The 18,303-nt window shown below is 44.1% G+C and overlaps 1 protein-coding gene across 1 annotated transcript in view; it reads right to left on the reverse strand.

Annotated features, from left to right (window-relative positions):
• acaa2 (acetyl-CoA acyltransferase 2) overlaps positions 1 to 18,303 on the reverse strand; it is a 73,763-nt gene that overhangs the window by 45,183 nt on the left and 10,277 nt on the right. The window contains exons 2-3 of the mRNA XM_068030526.1: positions 9,754 to 9,920; positions 1,181 to 1,309 (exon numbers count right to left, since the gene is read on the reverse strand). Of these exons, the coding sequence (XP_067886627.1) occupies positions 1,181 to 1,309; positions 9,754 to 9,920 (296 nt within the window). The remainder of the gene's footprint in view (positions 1 to 1,180; positions 1,310 to 9,753; positions 9,921 to 18,303) is intronic.

Here is an 18,303-nt window from a genome sequence, read left to right on the forward strand (position 1 = left end):
CTAGTTACATCTTTCCAACCTGAAAAAGACCCATTAATCCCGACTCTCTGTCTTCTGTGTGTTAACCAATCCTCAATCCATGCTAATACATGACCCCCAATACTGTGAGCTCCTATCTTGTGCAATAATCTTTTATGTGGCAACTTATCGAATGCCTTCTGGAAATCCAAATACACTACATCTACTGATTCCCCTTTACCAACTCTGCTTGTTACATCCTCAAAGAACTTGAGCAAATTTGTCAAACTATGATTTCCCTTTCACAAAACCATGTTGACTCTGTTTGAATGCGTTAAGCTTTTCTAAATGTCCTGCTATTTCTTCCTTAATAATGGAATCTAGCATTTTCAACAACTGATTTTAGGCTGACTGGCCTGTAGTTTCCTGCTTTTTGTCGCCCTCCCTTCTTGAACAGGGGCGTCACATTAGCGGTTTTCCAATCTGCTGGGATACCCCCCCCCCCCCCCCCCCCCTTGCTGGAATCCAATGAGTTCTGGAATATTTTGACCAATACCTCCACTATCTCTGCAGCCACTTCTTTTAAAACCCTTGGATGTAGGCCATCAGGTCCTGGTGACTTGTCTGCCTTTAGTCCCATTAGTTTGTCAAATACTTTGTCCCTCGTGATAGAGACTGTTACAAGATCTTTCCTCCCATTAGCTCCTTGCTTATCTGATATCTGTGGGATGTTTGTAGTGTCCTCCACCGTGAAGACCTGCCCCCACAATGGAGATTCATCACGATGAGGCAACTAATAAGCACAGGCTTTGGCTAGAATATTAAAGTATCCCAATACTCTGCATGTTTTATTAGTACTAACACATTTAGTAATTGGACAGAGAGACAGTGCACACCCATTTCCCTTCATTCATTGAGACCCCAGTCTCAGTTGTGGTAGTGCAAAGAAGATGATAACTAGAAAATAGGCACTTCATTACTGGCAACCTTGGAAGATAAAAATCAGAGGATTTCCAGTCCGCCTCACAACTAACTCTGAGCAGTACTGGTCATATCTTATACCATCAGTGGTAAAAGTCAGGAGACCAAGGAATGGAAGAAAAATAAATGCCCTCACATATAGTGTAATAGTTTCCATTTAAAAAAAATATAATAATATTGGTTAAGTGTGGAATTCTGTGCTTAATCCACTCATGCAGAATGCATTGCAGTTGTTTAGTACCTGCGCTCCAGAGACGATTGACTGGAAACCAGATCCACAGAGTCTGTTTACAGTTAAGGCAGGTACTGGGATAGGAATTCCAATTTGCAGTCCAACATGTCTTGCAATATAAGCAGCATCTGGAGAACTCTAAAAAAAAAAGATATATTTATTTTACCTAGCGTCAAACCTCTCTGCTTTTAGCAAGACACTGGACAGGGTAGAGTCTATAATACAGCAGATTATGCATGGTTCATTGAAGCAAGTTACTTGCGTGGAAGGAAGATAATTTCCGGCTACCACCCTAACTGAAAAATGTTCCTTTAAAACACCAGCAGAAATTAAAATAATGTGAAGTATTTGAATTTGAAGTGTACAAAATTATAAGGGGACTAGATAGAGTAGACAAGAAAGAGCTGTTTCCCCTAGCAGAGAGGTCAGTTACCAGGAGGCACAGATTTAAGGTGATTTGCAGAAGGATTAGAGGGGACATGAGGAAAAACTTTTTCACCCAGAGGGTGGTGAGTGTCTGGAATTCACTGCCAGGAATGGTGGTGGAGGCAGAAACCCTCAATTCATTTAAAAGGTACCTGGACATACACCTGAAGTGCTGTAACCTGCAAGGCTATGAACCAGGTGGCATTAGATTGGGTGGCTAGTTTTTTCGGCCGGGGCAGACACGATGGGCTGAATGGCCTCCTACTGTGCTGTAATTTTTCTATGGTTCTAAGTGTCTGTTTTGGGCAGAAGAGGAAAATTTATCAGCATAGATGAGAAAAGTTATTTTAGTTCACTAAAGCCGATTGTCTCAGTATTCTGTCTTCCAGCCAAGCATCCAATGATGTTTCGAACCACTCCTGATAGAACCACCTGACAGTCTGTTGATCAAAATTTTGTTTAGAACCACTACAAATATCAATAAAAAGAAAACCTCTTTAGACTGACCAGATACACTTTTCAGTCATTACATTGAGGGTGCAGCAAACCAGCAGCATGCTTGATTGCTAAGGAAAAGTAGTATGAGAAGGGGACTACAGAACAAAGCACTCACTCCAGGGTTTCTCAAGAATCTACCGTTGGCCTCTACGTTCCTCTATCTACATGCTGCCCTTTGGTGGCATCAGCTGCAAGTAGGGGGTCAGCTTTCAGATGTCTGTATTTAATATCAGTCTCTTTTCTTGACCCCTTGATTATCTCTATTATCAGACTTCTGGTCCAAAATCAAGTTTTGGATAAGTTACATTTTCCTCTGGCTCAACATTGGGAAGACCGAAGCCATTCCTTTCTGTTCCTGCCAAAAACTCCACTCCCTTGACATTGGGCAAGGAGGTGGAGTTAGCCATGCATTCAGGCTAAACTGGTGCATGTACATAGTATCTTCTGCCTCCTTTCCACTGAAACTCTTAATCGCCATCAACTCCAGATTCAAATCCTCAAATTCTCTTTCAGGTTTCCTGTCCTTCTCCTTCCATAAACTCCAACTTATCCACATTTCTGCTATATATATTCTGTTCCACATTAAGAATCCACTCTCTCATCATCTGCATCTTGCTGACCTGAACAGGCTTCCTCGTACCCAGTGCCCAACACTATCTCTGCGATCTCCAGGACTTCTGAACATCCCACTCCCTTCAGCCCATCATAGGTGGGGCCCTGCTCCCAAATACCAGCCATAAATCTCTGCTTCTCCATCTGTAAATCCTCCTCAAAATATATACATATTTTTAAAGGTGTCAGCCTTAGCCCAATAGTAACTAAGTCAGAAGATTGTGAGTTCAAACCCCATTCCAAACAAATAACCTAGCTTGACATTTGTCTCAATCAAGAAAGACAATCCACTGATGTGGGAAAGTATATTGTTCATTAGTTTGGTATTATGTTAGAACAAGCACTGATTGAACCAACAAAATCTGATCATAACTGTAAAATAAAGCAGCTTAATGATTTGTCAGGCAAACCCCCCATCTGCCAAGGATGAGATATTATTTCGCCACATGAACATTAAAACTTAAAACTGCAAGCCCCATGGTAACCAACAGTGTTGGAACAAGGGACAAAGGACCATGCCCTGACACATTCAACCAACAATGGACTTTTGATTACCAGACGTTCAAGCATTCCAGGTTAACTACTAAGATGGCCAAATACACAGAAGTGGTCAGACCAGTTTTGGTCACATGACTGACCATTGGTGTTGTTTTGAATTTGAACTTCCAACAGGGAAAGAGATCAGAAAGAACTTTTCTCCTGGACTAAGAAGACCTCTCTCCTAACTGCTTTCATCTCACTCTCACCAGCTTCGGAAACCATTGAAGACACATGAACCCCAAGAGAGAAAAGTTTTAAACAGTGAACAAAGTTTAAGAAGAATACTGGGCCCCAACGAAAAGTAAGAGCCGTCTGCAATCTAGGACTCTACGGCGAGCTGGAACACAGAAACAGTAACAAGAAACCTCTTTAGAGACTGCCTCAAACCTCTCCCCTTTATTTTTCTTCTGCTCTTTTCTGTCCCTAATTGCATGTGTGTACCGAATGTGCATGCTAGTGTGGGTGCGTCGTTTATCCATAGGCATTAACCCTATTAGAGTTTAAGTTTAAGGTTTAACAAATTTCATTTTTCTCCTTTAAACCGAAGAAAGCCTGTTTATGCTCATTTCTTTGCCTTATAATTGGAAAGCAGTGAACAAGGATTCACAAAGGGGGAGTGAAAACACAATGTGTTTAAAATTAAACCCCCTGTTACAATAAGACCAAGTGAAGACAGCAAAAGACCCCTGGACACCTTTCTCACAGATTCATGGTCGTAACAGATTCATATCAAACTTATCTAATCAAGTTTTTGCTTAGTCCACCTGGAGTGCAAAATGAGACACAATTATCATTAAGTCACAAGGATACCCTCAAGTTATACAGTGTAAGTAGATGAGGTCAGTGTGAGAAGACTTCCATAAAAGTCATTCAGAGTGCAACTGATGTTAGTGAACACGAGAATTTTTAATAGACAGTTGAGAGTTAAGCTTCTCTCTGCTTTATAACAATCTTAGAAGAGATTACCTACTGTGTAAGTGTGACACTTATCCTTTTTCAATATGAGCTATCCTATGACCTCTTAAGAGAGATTACTAATTACGTGAGAATCCATGCCACTATGAATTGGACTGAGATTTCTTAAACTTATTTCACTCAAGACCCTTAAAGTCAGTGGACCGGGTCTATCATACGGTCAATCTGGGTTGAATTTGAATCCAGATCCCAAAGGTCATAGAGTCATAGAGTTATACAGCACAGAAACAGGCCCTACGCCCCATCGTGTCTGTGCCAGCCATACAGCACCCAACTATTCTAATCCCATATTCCTGCACTTGGCCCATAGCCTTATATGCTATGGCGTTTCAAGTGGTCATCTAAATACTTCTTAAATGTTGTGAGGGTTCCTGCCTCCACCACCCCTTCAGGCAGTGCATTCCAGTTTCCAACCACCCTCTGGGTGAAAAAATGTTTCCTCAAATCTCCCTTAAACCTCCTGCCCCTTACCCTAAATCTATGCCCCCTGGTTCTTGACCCCTCCGTTAAGGGAAAACATTTCCTCCTATCTAACTATTAATGCCTCTCATAATCTTGTATACCACAATCATGTCCCCCCTCAACCTTCTCTGCTCCAAGGAAAACAACCCTCGCCTTTTCAGTCTCTCTTCATAGCTGAAATGCTCTAACCCAGGCAACATCCTGGTGAATCTCCTCTGCACCCACTCCAGTGCTATCACATCCTTCCTATAGTATGGTGACCAGAACTGCACACAGTACTCCAGCTGTGGCCTAACTAACGTTTTATACAGCTCCATCATAACCTCCCTACTCTTATATTCTATACCTCGGCTGATAAAGGCAAGTATCCCATATGCCTTCCTAACCACCTTATCTACCTGTGCTGCTGCCTTCAGTGATCTATGGACAAGTACACCAAGGTCCCTCTGACTTTCTGTACTTCCTAGGGTCCTACCATCCATTGTGTATTCCCTTGCCTTGTTAGTCCTCCCAAAATGCATTACCTCACACTTTTCAGGAGTTTTACCAGCCCATCTAGATCTCCCTGTAATCTAAGGATTTCCTCCTCACTATTTACAACACCACCAATTTCCGTGTCATCTGCGAACTTACTGATCATACCTCCTATATTCACATCTAAATCATTAATGTACACTACAAACAGCAAGGGTCCCAGCACCGATCCCTGTGGTACACCACTGGTCACAGACGTCCAATCGCAAAGATAGCCCTCGACCATTACCCTCTGCATACTGCCACTAAGCCAATTTTGGATCCAATTTGCCAAATTGCCCAGGATCCCATGGGCTCTTAACCAATCTCCCATGCAGGATCTTATCAAAGACATTACTGAAATCCATGTAAACTATAACTACTGCTTTATCCTCATCGACACATCTAGTCACCTCCTCAAAAAATTCAATCAAGTTAGTTAGACAAGATCGCCCCCTGTCAAAGCCTTGCTGACTATCCCTGATTAATTCCTACCTCTCCAAGTGGAGATTAATCCTGTCCCTCAGAATTTATTTCACTATTTTCCCAACTACTGATGTTAAACTAGGTAATTACCTAGTTTATCCCTACTACCCTTCTTGAATATCGGTACCACATTCGCTGTCTTCCAGTCCTCTGGTACCTCTCCTGTGGCCAGAGAGGATTTGAAAATTTGTGTCAAAGCCCCTATTTATTTATTTTTTTTTAAATTTAGAGATACAGCACTGAAACAGGCCCTTCGGCCCACCGAGTCTGTGCCGACCATCAACCACCCATTTATACTAATCTTACATTAATCCCATGTTCCTACCACATCCCCTCAATTCCCCTACCACCTACCTACACTAGGGGCAATTTACAATGGCCAATTTACCCATCACCCTGCAAGTCTTTGGCTGTGGGAGGAAACCGGAGCACCAGGCGGAAACCCACGCAGTCACAGGGAGAACTTGCAAACTCCGCACAGGCAGTACCCAGAATCGAACCCGGGTCACCGGAGCTGTGAGGCTGCGGTGCTAACCACTTCGCCGCCCTTCTTACACGCCTCCATTATTTCCCAATTTATACTTTGTTCTACAGTGAGGCAACTCTTCAGGGGCCTATAGACGACTCCCACCCGTGACTTCTTCCCCTTGTTATTCCTTATTTCCACCCAAACTGATTCCACATCATGATCTATTGCGCCTATATCATTACTGACCACTCCACTGATACCTTCCTTTATGAACAAAGCTACCCCACCTCTTTTTCCTTTTTGCCTATTTTTCCCGGAACGTCGAGTACCCTTGAATATTGAGTTCCCAGTCTTGGTCACCTTGCAACCATGTCTCTGCAATAGCTATCAAGTCATATTCATTTATTTCTATTTGTGCCGTCAACTCATCTATCTTGTTACAAATGCTGCGTCCATTCAGATAAAGAGCCTTAAGCTTTGACTTTTTACCATTATTATTCATTCTGGTTCTAATTTCTGCTGCACTCTTCTGCTTATATTTTCTGCCTCTTCATATCACACTTTGATTATCGTTCGCCTCTTCACTACCCTGCACCTCTGCTCTCTCATTTCTTTTTGATTTTTTAAACTGCCCTTCAATTGAACCCTCCCCCGCTAGTTATACGATTCGCCAGGACACTGGTCCCAGCATAGTTCAAATGAATCCCGTCCCAACGGAACAACTCTCTCCTTCCCCAGTACTGGTGCCAGTGCCGCATGATTCGGAACCCATTTCTCCCACACCAATCTTGATTGGTATCAGCCTTTTACCAGTGGGGTAGCATAGGCTTTTTAAGACCTCTTTTGTTTAACATTTTCATAAATGACCTGGGGCAAGCAGTCTCAAAGCATTGTGGTTAAATGTGCAGATGACACAAAGCTAAATACAGTCATAGAGTCATACAGCACAGAAACAGGCCCTTCGGCCCATCGTGTCTGTGCCGACCATCAAGCACCTACCCACTCCACTCCCACCCTCCAGCACCCGGCCCACAGCCCTGCATGCCATGGCATCTCAAGCGCTCATCCAAATACTTCCCAAATGTCGTGAGGGTTCCCGCCTCCACCACCCCCCCAGGCAGCGCGCTCCACATTCCAACCATCCCCTGGGTGAAATTTTTTTTCCTCAAATCCCCTCTAAACCTCCTGCCCCTTACCTTAAATCTACCCCTCCCTGGTTATTGACCCCTCCGCTAAGGGAAAAGGTTTCTTCCTATCTAATCTATCAATGTCCCTCACAATTCTGTACACCTCAATCACGTCCCCCCCTCAGCCCTCTCCGCCCAGAGGAAAGCAACCACAACCCCTTCAGTCTCTCCTCACAGCTGAAATGCTCCAGCCCAGACAACACTCCGGTGAATCTCCTCTGCACCCACTCCCCCCCAGTGCCATCACGTCCCCCCTACAGTGTAGTGCCCAGAACTGTACACAGCACTCCAGCTGCGGCCCAACCAGCGTTCCACACAGCTCCATCACAACATCCCTGCTCCCACATTCTATGTCCTGACCAATAAAGGCAAGTATCCCACATGCCCTCCCAACCACCCCACCCACCTGTGCCGCTGCCCTCAATGATCTACGGACAAGGTCCCTCTGACCTTCTGCACCTCCGAGGATCCCACCATCCACCGTACACTCCCCCGCCCTGTCACTCCTCCCAAAATGCACCACCTCACACCTCTAAGGACCAAACTCCACCCGCCACCGCCCAGCCCATCCCACCAGCCCATCCTGCAATCCAAGGCCCTCCCCCCCACCACCTACGGCACCACCAACTTCCGTGTCATCCGCGAACTCCTATATTCACGTCTAAATCACCAATGTACACCACAAACAGCAAGCATCCCAGCACCGATCCCCGTGGCACACCACTGGCCACAGGCCTCAACCCACAAAAACAACCCTCGACCATCACTCTCCGCCTCCTACCACTAAGCCAACCTTGGATCCAAATTGCCCTGGATCCCATGGGCTCTTACTTTCTTAACCAATCTCTCATGCGGGACCTTATCAAAAGCCTTACTGAAGCCCATGTAGACTACATCTACTGCTTTGCCCTCATCTACACATCTAGTCACCTCCTCAAAAAATACAATGAATCTCCTCCCTTGCCTCACATAACAGCCTGGGGTACATCTCATCTGGGCCTGAGGATTTATCCACTTTTAAGCCCACTAAAACAGCTAATATTTCCTCCCTTTCAATGCTAATATGTTCAAGTACATCACAATCCCCCTCCCCGATCTCTACACCTACATCGTCCTTCTCCATAGTGAACACCAATAAAAAGTAATCATTTAAAACCTCACCTATGTCCTCCGGTCCTATGATGTTACTTCATCAAAAAATTAAATTCGGGGTCGGTGGGAATGTTGAGTTGAGGTTACAATCAGATCAGCCATGATCTTGTTGAATGACGGAGCAGACTCGAGGGCCCGAGTGGCCTACTCATGCTCCTAATTCGTATATTCGTAGATTAGTCAAGCATGATCAGCCTTTTACAAATCCATGCTGGCTCTTAATTAACTCAAACCTCTCCAACCCATCACTGATGTTAAATTAACTGGACTGTAGTTACTAGGAATGTTCTTCCACCCTTTCTTGAATAAGGGTGTCAGTTTTGCCACCTCTGGCACCCCGATATCGAGGGAAGATTGGATTTCAGATAGGATTAAAAAGTGAGAGCAACCTGAGCAATTGCTTTTTGTACCTGGTTTAGCAATGCATTAGACAACCCAGCTTAACCAGAACTCCAAACTGACAGGTTAGTACTGGCGACACTAAAAGAATCATGTAAGAGCACCCTTTTGCTTCTTTTAGTCACTCCCCAAATGCCACCTACACCCATTGGGTATCTAACATCCAACCTGGGCAGCTCATTCTTGCCTTTTTCGCCAAATATTCAGCAGGAACATAAGATTTTACAGAAAACCTATTAACTCATGAAATATGAAGAGCAGGAGACGACCCTGGATTGAGCCAGGGCTGTCTCTGCAGGATCGAGTCTCGCAACCACCGCCCAGGCTGTTACAGGCCCAGGCTCATGGAAGGGTCACTGGCACTAGTGAAACTAGTTTTCCACAATGAAGAAAGTGAAATGAAATTGATGACAAAATTACAACAATATGAAGCCAATGTTTAAAGTTAAAAGTAGTACATTTCATCTCATTATGTTAAACCTCAGTAACTAAAACTTGGCTGCACTAACTCCTTTACAAGAAGCAGCAAGTCAAATTGACCTTTACAATATAGATCTGCAAATGAATTCCCAAATCTCAGGGGGTTCCTGAAATCAGAGTTCCAAACATTGCTGTATTTACAAATTTATTTTCAAGATATTTCCTTTATTGCATAAAAAGTCCTTTTTTCAATTCTAGCACTGTTTTCCTTTAGATGACCAGCAAGCCTTTTGGAAATTTCATCTGAGCAGTGTTTTTGGGCATGTGTCAATATATGACGAGGTCCTGCCGCCATACAGAAAGGTTGAAGAAACACCATCTTAGAACACAACAGCAACTGCAATGTCCCCAGACTCTAGAACTGAGGTCCGCCTCATACTGACCTGCATTACATTGCCGACAATGACGCTGTCCACGAGTTCGTGACTAATCTTTCCAGCAGCCAGTGCAGCCTTTGCAGCATGTGTGGCTAAAACTGTGGCACTGTGGTCCTTCAGTACTCCTCCATAGGTACCAAAAGGGGTACGTTTGGCAGCAATAATGAATACACCTTTTTAAAAAAAAATGCAGAGAAACTTACAGTACTTTACTATGCACCGGACGACAAAATCATAGGGATAATATACCAACTTTAAAGGAGCATTCATAAATAATTGCATTGTTATTAGCATTTCAAAAAGCATATTTCTATGCTATGTCCTGACAAAAGTCTCAATGAATTATTTTGGAGTGCAATGACTTATGTAGGCAGCATGGGCCAATGGTTCATCTATAAAATAACACCTCGATTAAAGCAGATGTTCCTTCCTACTACACTGGAGTGTTAGTTTGGACTGGAGTGCAAATTCCTGGTTTGAAACTCAAATCTATAACCCAGAGGCAAGAGTTCTACCAATTGTCAGTCTATTAGTGTTAATTTCTCAACACTATCAACTGCTTGCTGACCTATACTGACTTCCGGTGCAGCAATGCTGCAACTTTAAAATCCTCATCTTTGTTTTCAAATCCCCCCACGGCCTTGCCCCTCCTATCCCTGTAACCTCCTCCGGCTCTACAAACCCAGAGTTTCTTCACTCTACTTCTGAAGGACATGTCTTAAGCTCCGACATTCCCTCCCTAAATCTCTGCCTCTCTCTCGCTACCTTTAAGACACTCCTTAAAATCTACTACTTTTGTTGACTAAGTTTTTGGACACCTTTCCCAATATCTCCTTATGTGACTTGGTGTCAAATTTTGTTTGCTAATCACTCCTGTGAAGCACCTCGAGATACTTTACTACTTTAAAGGCACTTATATAAATACAAGCTTTTGGACGGGTGCTTGATGGTCAGTGCAGCCACATTGGGCCGAAGGGCCTGTTTCTGTGCTGTAAAACTCTATGACAAGTTGTTGCATGCAATATACATATTGACAAAACATTGGCCTCCAATTCAGTTCACAATGAGTGTGACAGAAAGATATTTCATCTGTAGATGTGGCCATTATGGATCAGCTCCCCCACTGTGTGTCCCATGTCTGCATTCCAGTGCAAATCAAACTGCTGACAGTTCTTTAAATAGCATAGATATGTGAATGTTCTGCAACAGGTGATACACATGCAGTTAGAGAGAGACAGCTACCTAGAGTTGGCACATGAGGTTGGATTTTATCGTGGTAATACTGTCAACTTCATTTCCAGTATTTCCAGTATAGTCTCAAATTTTTGTTGACATTCAATTCTTATCTTTTTTTAAAGACATTATATGTATTCAATTAGCTGCTCCAATGGCTGTATTGGCAAAAGAAACCATTCTATTTCTCATTCCTTTCCCTGCTCAGGCCATACCAATGGTGTCCTATTTGATCATGAGCAGAAACCCCCATCACCAAGGCCCTCTATTTCCACCTCTACAGCATTGCCAGTCTCCCTCCTAAACTCACACTCACTGTAGTGGGAGGTCTTATCTATTTTTTCATCACTTCCAGGCTCAATTTCTCTAACATTCTCCTGACTCACTCCGAAGATTTATCGTACATGAGCTACAACTTGCAAAAAACTCTGCTGCGCACATCCTATCCAGCACTCTTATCATCCCTTCCTTTTCCTGGTTCCCTGTCCAATGCATGGCTTGCAACATTCTTGCCCTCATTTAAGTACCCCTGCCTTGTTCCTCCCTACCACTGCAACCTACTGGACTCCTATAATCCAGCACAAGCCTTTCATTCTTATGATTAACTTTCCTTTGCATTCCCCTCCATTTGCTCCATCTTCAGACACAGAGGCTTCAACCATCTTAGCCCCTGTTTGGAAAAATATTCCCAAGGTTCTTTACATTATTACCTTTTGTTGTGTGCATAGTGAACAGTAGTGGTGTATAATTGCATCCCATATTTCATATTGTATTTTATATAATCTAAAGTAGTTGCTTTTGATTATTTCCTTAATATTATTTAAAACCAATTATAGATAGCAACAAATGTAAATATGAAAACAAATGAACTGAGGACAAATGCTTGTGCTCATCATTCATAAAAGGATTACTTAAAAATTTATAATACCTTTTGAGCTATCAGACATTGATTACCCTAACTAGAAAATTCTTCTCACAAACAACCTTGAAGGAAAAGGATCAATGAACACTGAAACACTTCAAATTTAATTAAAGATACCTCAAAGCAGGTGACAGGGGAGAAGTCTCCAGAAAGTCGGTGGAAATATATCCCATCATTGACAAGTGTGGAGGCATGGAAATTGGAACATAGGAATAACCTTACTGCATGAAAATTGGCTGCAGAGTTCCCTACATTACAACAGCGACTACACTTCAAAAATACTTTGTTGGCTGCGAAGTAGTTTGAGATATCCTGAAGCTGTGAAAGGCTCTATATAAATGCAAGTCTTTCTTTCTAAGTTAGCAAAGAACAAAGAACAGTACAGCACAGGAACAAGCCATTCGGCCCTCCAAGCCTGCGCCGATCTTGATGCCTGCCTAAACTAAAACCTTCTGCACTTCCGGGGACCGTATACCTCTATTCCCATCCTATTCATGTATTTGTCAAGATGCCTCTTAAACGTCATTATCGTACCTGCTTCCACCACCTCCCCCGGCAGCAAGTTCCAGGCACTCACCACCCTCTGTGTAAAGAACTTGCCTCGCACATCCCCTCTAAACTTTGCTCCTCGCACCTTAAACCTATGTCCCCTAGTAACTGACTCTTCCACCATGGGAAAAAGCTTCTGACTATCCACTCTGTCCATACCGCTTATAACTTTGTAAACCTCTATCATGTCACCCCTCCACCTCCGTCGTTCCAGTGAAAACAATCCGAGTTTATCCAACCTCTCCTCATATCAAATGCCCTCCAGACCAGGCAACATCCTGGTAAACCTCTTCTGTACCCGCTCCAAAGCCTCCTCATCCTTCTGGTAGTGTGGCGACCAGAATTGCACGCAATATTCTAAAAGCAGTTTATCAATTAATGGGACATGAGAGGGCTGTGAAACTTGCAGGTATTTGTAAAGTTAACTGAAAAAAGGAAAAGTGATAAAATGGGTGACTGCTGGCTTCAGGTTTGGGATTCACAGTCTGACCAGCCAGGCAGTCCTCCAATGTCACTAGCAGTTGGGTCATACACTGAAAAATAGATGTTTTCCAGCTGTGCTACACGTCTTGCAAACTTTTGGGGGCTTGTATCCTGCCAAGGCAGGGTGTCTCCCAATGCCGTTAACAGCTGGACCACTGAAGGAAACATGGCTCCTTATCCAGGAGTTACCGAACACCACTGGCAGAAGGGTGAGTGGCCAAAGACATTATCCAGGGATGGAATAGGTGACTGACTGGGAATACTGATCAGTGATGGTCACGCTAACCAAGTGATTGAGCTGTGATTTAATGAAGAAATGTTGCATTACATTGTGATCTGGTGTGGTAATTTCTAGATCTGAACAGTGATCACTGCAAGTTGTTGGACTCTCAGGATCCAATACAAATTTAAATCATTTCACAATCTTGATATATTGGTGTTTATGTACAGATAGCATAGACTCCCTTTATATCAAGGGATATTAAATTATTTATGAATATATTTCTTCCACAACACTCCATCTCTTTCAAAAGCCTCCTCAAAACCTACTTCTGAGGGTTCCTTCGTCACCTCCCCTAAATCTCCCGACTCCACTCAGCATCCATTTTCACCTCTGAAGTGTTTTTGGACATATTACATTAAAAGGGCCTATATAAATTAGAATTATGAGAAAAGACTGGAAAAGCTGAGACAACTGACAGTATACCTGATAGAAGTAGTATTAAATGGCATAAAAAGAGGTGAGAGTGACTGCCCTTGAAATCAAGGCAGCATTTGACAGAGTATGGCATCAAGGAACCCTCGCAAAACTGAAGTCAATGGAAATCAGGGGGAAAACTCTCCGCTGGTTGGAGTCATACCTAATGCAAAGGAAGATGGTTGTGTTGTTGGGAGGTCATCTGAGCTCCAGGACATCACTGCAGGAGTTCCTCAGGGTAGTGTCCTAGGCGCAACCATCTTCAGCTGCTTCATCAATGACCTTCCTTCAATCATAAGGTCAGAAGTGGGGATGTTCGCTGATGATTGCACAATGTTCAGCACCATTCGCGACTCCTCAGATACTGAAGCAGTCCATGTAGAAATGCAGCAAGACCTGGACAATCTCCAGGCTTGGGCTGATGAGTGGCAAGTAACATTCATGACACACAAGTGCCAGACAATGACCACCTCCAACAAGAGAGAATCTAACCATCTCCCCTTGACATTCAACGGCATTACCATCACTGAATCCCCCACAATCAACATCCTAGGGGCTACCATTGACCAGAAACTGAACTGGAGTAGCCATATAAATACCATGGCTACAAGAGCAGGTCAGAGGCTAGGTATCCTGCAGCGAGTAACTCATCTCCTGACTCCCCAAAGCCTGTCCACCATCGACAAGGCACAAGTCAGGAGTGTATTGGAATACTCTCCACTTGCCTGGATGGGTGCAGCTGTTTGTCATTTTTATAAATGACCTGGAAGAAGGTGTAGAAGGGTGGGTTAGTAAATTTGCGGATGACACTAAGGTCGGTGGAGTTGTGGATAGTGCCGAAGGATGTTGTAGGGTACAGAGGGACATAGATAGGCTGCAGAACTGGGCTGAGAGATGGCAAATGGAGTTTAATGCGGAAAAGTGCGAGGTGATTCACTTTGGAAGGAGTAACAGGAATGCAGAGTACTGGGCTAATGGGAAGATTCTTGGTAGTGTAGATGAACAGAGAGATTTTGGTGTCCAGGTGCATAAATCCCTGAAGGTTGCTACCCAGGTTAATAGGGCTGTTAAGAAGGCATATGGTGTGTTAGCTTTTATTAGTAGGGGGATCGAGTTTCGGAGCCACGAGGTCATGCTGCAGCTGTACAAAACTCTGGTGAGACCACACCTGGAGTATTGCGTGCAGTTCTGGTCACCGCATTATAGGAAAGATGTGGAAGCTATGGAAAGGGTGCAGAGGAGATTTACTGGGATGTTGCCTGGTATGGAAGGAAGGTCTTACGAGGAAAGGCTGAGGGACTTGAGGTTGTTTTCGTTGGAGAGAAGGAGGAGGAGAGGTGACTTAATAGAGACATAAGATAATCAGAGGGTTAGATATGGTGGATAGTGAGAGTCTTTTTCCTCGGATGGTGATGGCAAACACGAGGGGACATAGCTTTAAGTTGAGGGGTGATAGATATAGGACAGATGTCAGAGGTAGTTTCTTTACTCGGAGAGTAGTAGGGGCGTGGAACGCCCTGCCTGCAACAGTAGTAGACTCGCCAACTTTAAGGGCATTTAAGTGGTCATTGGATAGACATATGGATGAAAATGGAACAGTGTAGGTCAGATGGTTTCACAGGTCGGCGCAACATCCTGTTGCCCAGCCAGTTCTTTATCCATCTAGCTCGTACACCTTGGACCCCATGCGCCTTCACTTTCTCCATCAGCCTGCCATGGGGAACCTTATCAAACGCCTTACTGAAGTCCATGTATATGACATCTACAGCCCTTCCCTCATCAATCAACTTTGTCACTTCCTCAAAGAATTCTATTAATTTGGTAAGACATGACCTTCCCGGCACAAAACCATGTTGCCTATCACTGATAAGCCCATTTTCATCCAAATGGGAATAGATCCTATCCCTCAGTATCTTCTCCAGCAGCTTCCCTACCACTGACGTCAGGCTCACCGGTCTATAATTACCTGGATTATCCCTGCTACCCTTCTTAAACAAGGGGACAACATTAGCAATTCTCCAGTCCTCCGGGACCTCACCCGTGTTTAAGGATGCTGCAAAGATATCTGTTAAGGCCCCAGCTATTTCCTCTCTCGCTTCCCTCAGTAACCTGGGATAGATCCCATCCGGACCTGGGGACTTGTCCACCTTAATGCCTTTTAGAATACCCAACACTTCCTCCCTCCTTATGCCGACTTGACCTAGAGTAATCAAACGTCTGTCCCTAACCTCAACATCCGTCATGTCCCTCTCCTCGGTGAATACCGATGCAAAGTACTCGTTTAGAATCTCACCCATTTTCTCTGACTCCACGCATAACTTTCCTCCTTTGTCCTTGAGTGGGCCAATCCTTTCTCTAGTTACCCTCTTGCTCCTTATATATGAATAAAAGACTTTGGGATTTTCCTTAACCCTGTTTGCTAAAGATATTTCATGACCCCTTTTAGCCCTCTTAATTCCTCGTTTCAGATTGTGCCTACAATCCCGATATTCTTTCAAAGCTTCGTCTTTCTTCAGCAGCCTGGACCTTATGTATGCTTCCTTTTTCCTATTAGCTAGTCTCACAATTTCACCTGTCATCCATGGTTCCCTAATCTTGCCATTTCTACCCCTCATTTTCACAGGAAAATGTCTCTACTGCACGCCAATCAACCTCTCTTTAAAAGCCTCCCACATATCAAATGTGGATTTACCTTCAAACAGCTACTCCCAATCTACATTCCCCAGCTCCTGCCGAATTTTGGTATAGTTGGCCTTCCCCCAATTTAGCACTCTTCCTTTGGGACCACTCTCGTCTTTGTCCATGAGTATTCTAAAACTTACGGAATTGTGATCACTATTCCCAAAATAGTCCCCTACTGAAACGTCAACCACCTGGCCGGGCTCATTCCCCAACACCAGGTCCAGTATGGCCCCTTCCTGAGTTGGACTATTTACATACTGCTCTAGAAAACCCTCCTGGATGCTCCTTACAAATTCTGCTCCATCTAGACCTCTAACACTAAGTGAATCCCAGTCAATGTTGGGAAAATTTAAATCTCCTATCACCACCACCTTGTTGCTCCTACAGCTTTCCATAATCTGTTTACATATTTGTACCTCTATCTCACGCTCGCTGTTGGGAGGCCTGTAGTACAGCCCCAACATTGTTACCGCACACTTCCTATTTCTGAGTTCTGCCCATATTGCCTCACAGCTCGAGTCCTCCACAGTGCCTTCCTTCAGCACAGCTGTGATATCCTCTTTGACCAGTAATGCAACTCCTCCACCCCTTTTACCTCCCTCTCTATCCCGCCTGAAGCATCGATATCCTGGGATATTTAGTTGCCAATCATGCCCTTCCATCAACCAAGTCTCAGTAATAGCAATAACATCATACTCCCAGGTACTAATTCAAGCCCTAATTTCATCTGCCTTACCTACTACACTTCTTGCATTAAAACAAATACACCTCAGACCACCAGTCCCTTTGCTTTCCTCATCTGCTCCCTGCCTACTCTTTCCCTTAGTCACGCTGACTTCATTATCTAGTTCCTTACAGGCTTTAGTTACTACATCCTTACTCTCCACTGACCTCATTTGGTTCCCATCCCCCTGCCACATTAGTTTAAACCCTCCCCAACAGCTTTAGCAAAAGCACCCCCAAGGACATTGGTTCCAGTCCGGCCCAGGTGTAGACCATCCAATTTGTAATAGTCCCACCTCCCCCAGAACCAGTCCCAATGTCCCAAAAATCTGAACCCCTCCCTCCTGCACCATCTCTCAAGCAGTGGAAGGGAGTTTCTCAAAATGGAGACGTGTGACCAGTGATGTTCCATAGGGATCTGTGCTGGGACCACTGTTGTTTGTGATATACATAAATGATTTGGAGGAAAGTATAGGTGGTCTGATTAACAAGTTTGCAGACGACACTAAGATTGGTGGAGTAGCAGATAGTGAAGGGGACTGTCAGAGAATACAGCAGAATATAGATAGATTGGAGAGTTGGGAAGAGAAATGGCAGATGGAGTTCAATCCGGGCAAATGCGAGGTGATGCATTTTGGAAGATCCAATTCAAGAGTGAACTATACAATAAATGGAAAAGTCCTGGGGAAAATTGATGTAGAGAGAGATTTGGATGTTCAGGTCGATTGTTCCCTGAAGGTGGCAATGCAGGTCAATACAGTGGTCAAGAAGGCATACGGCATGCTTTCCTTCATCGGACGGGGTATTGAGTACAAGAGTTGGCAGGTCATGTTACAGTTGTATAAGACTTTGGTTCGGCCACATTTGGAATACTGCGTGCAGTTCTGGTCGCCACATTACCAAAAGGATGTAGATACTTTGGAGAGGGTGCAGAGGAGGTTCACCAGGATGTTGCCTGGTATGGAGGGCGCTAGCTATGAAGAGAGGTTGAGTAGATTAGGATTATTTTCATTAGAAAGACGGAGGTTGAGGGGGGCCCTGATTGAGGTGTACAAAATCATGAGAGGTATAGACAGGGTGGATAGCAAGAAGCTTTTTCCCCAGAGTGGGGGAGTCAATTACTAGGGGTCACGAGTTCAAAGTGAGAGGGGAAAAGTTTAGGGGGGATATGCGTGGAAAGTTCTTTACGCAGAGGGTGGTGGGTGCCTGGAACGTGTTGCCAGCGGGGGTGGTAGACGCGGGCACGATAGCGTCTTTTAAAATGTAT

This window comes from Heterodontus francisci, chromosome 1, assembly GCF_036365525.1.
Source record: "Heterodontus francisci isolate sHetFra1 chromosome 1, sHetFra1.hap1, whole genome shotgun sequence".
NCBI classification, from domain to species: domain Eukaryota; kingdom Metazoa; phylum Chordata; class Chondrichthyes; order Heterodontiformes; family Heterodontidae; genus Heterodontus; species Heterodontus francisci.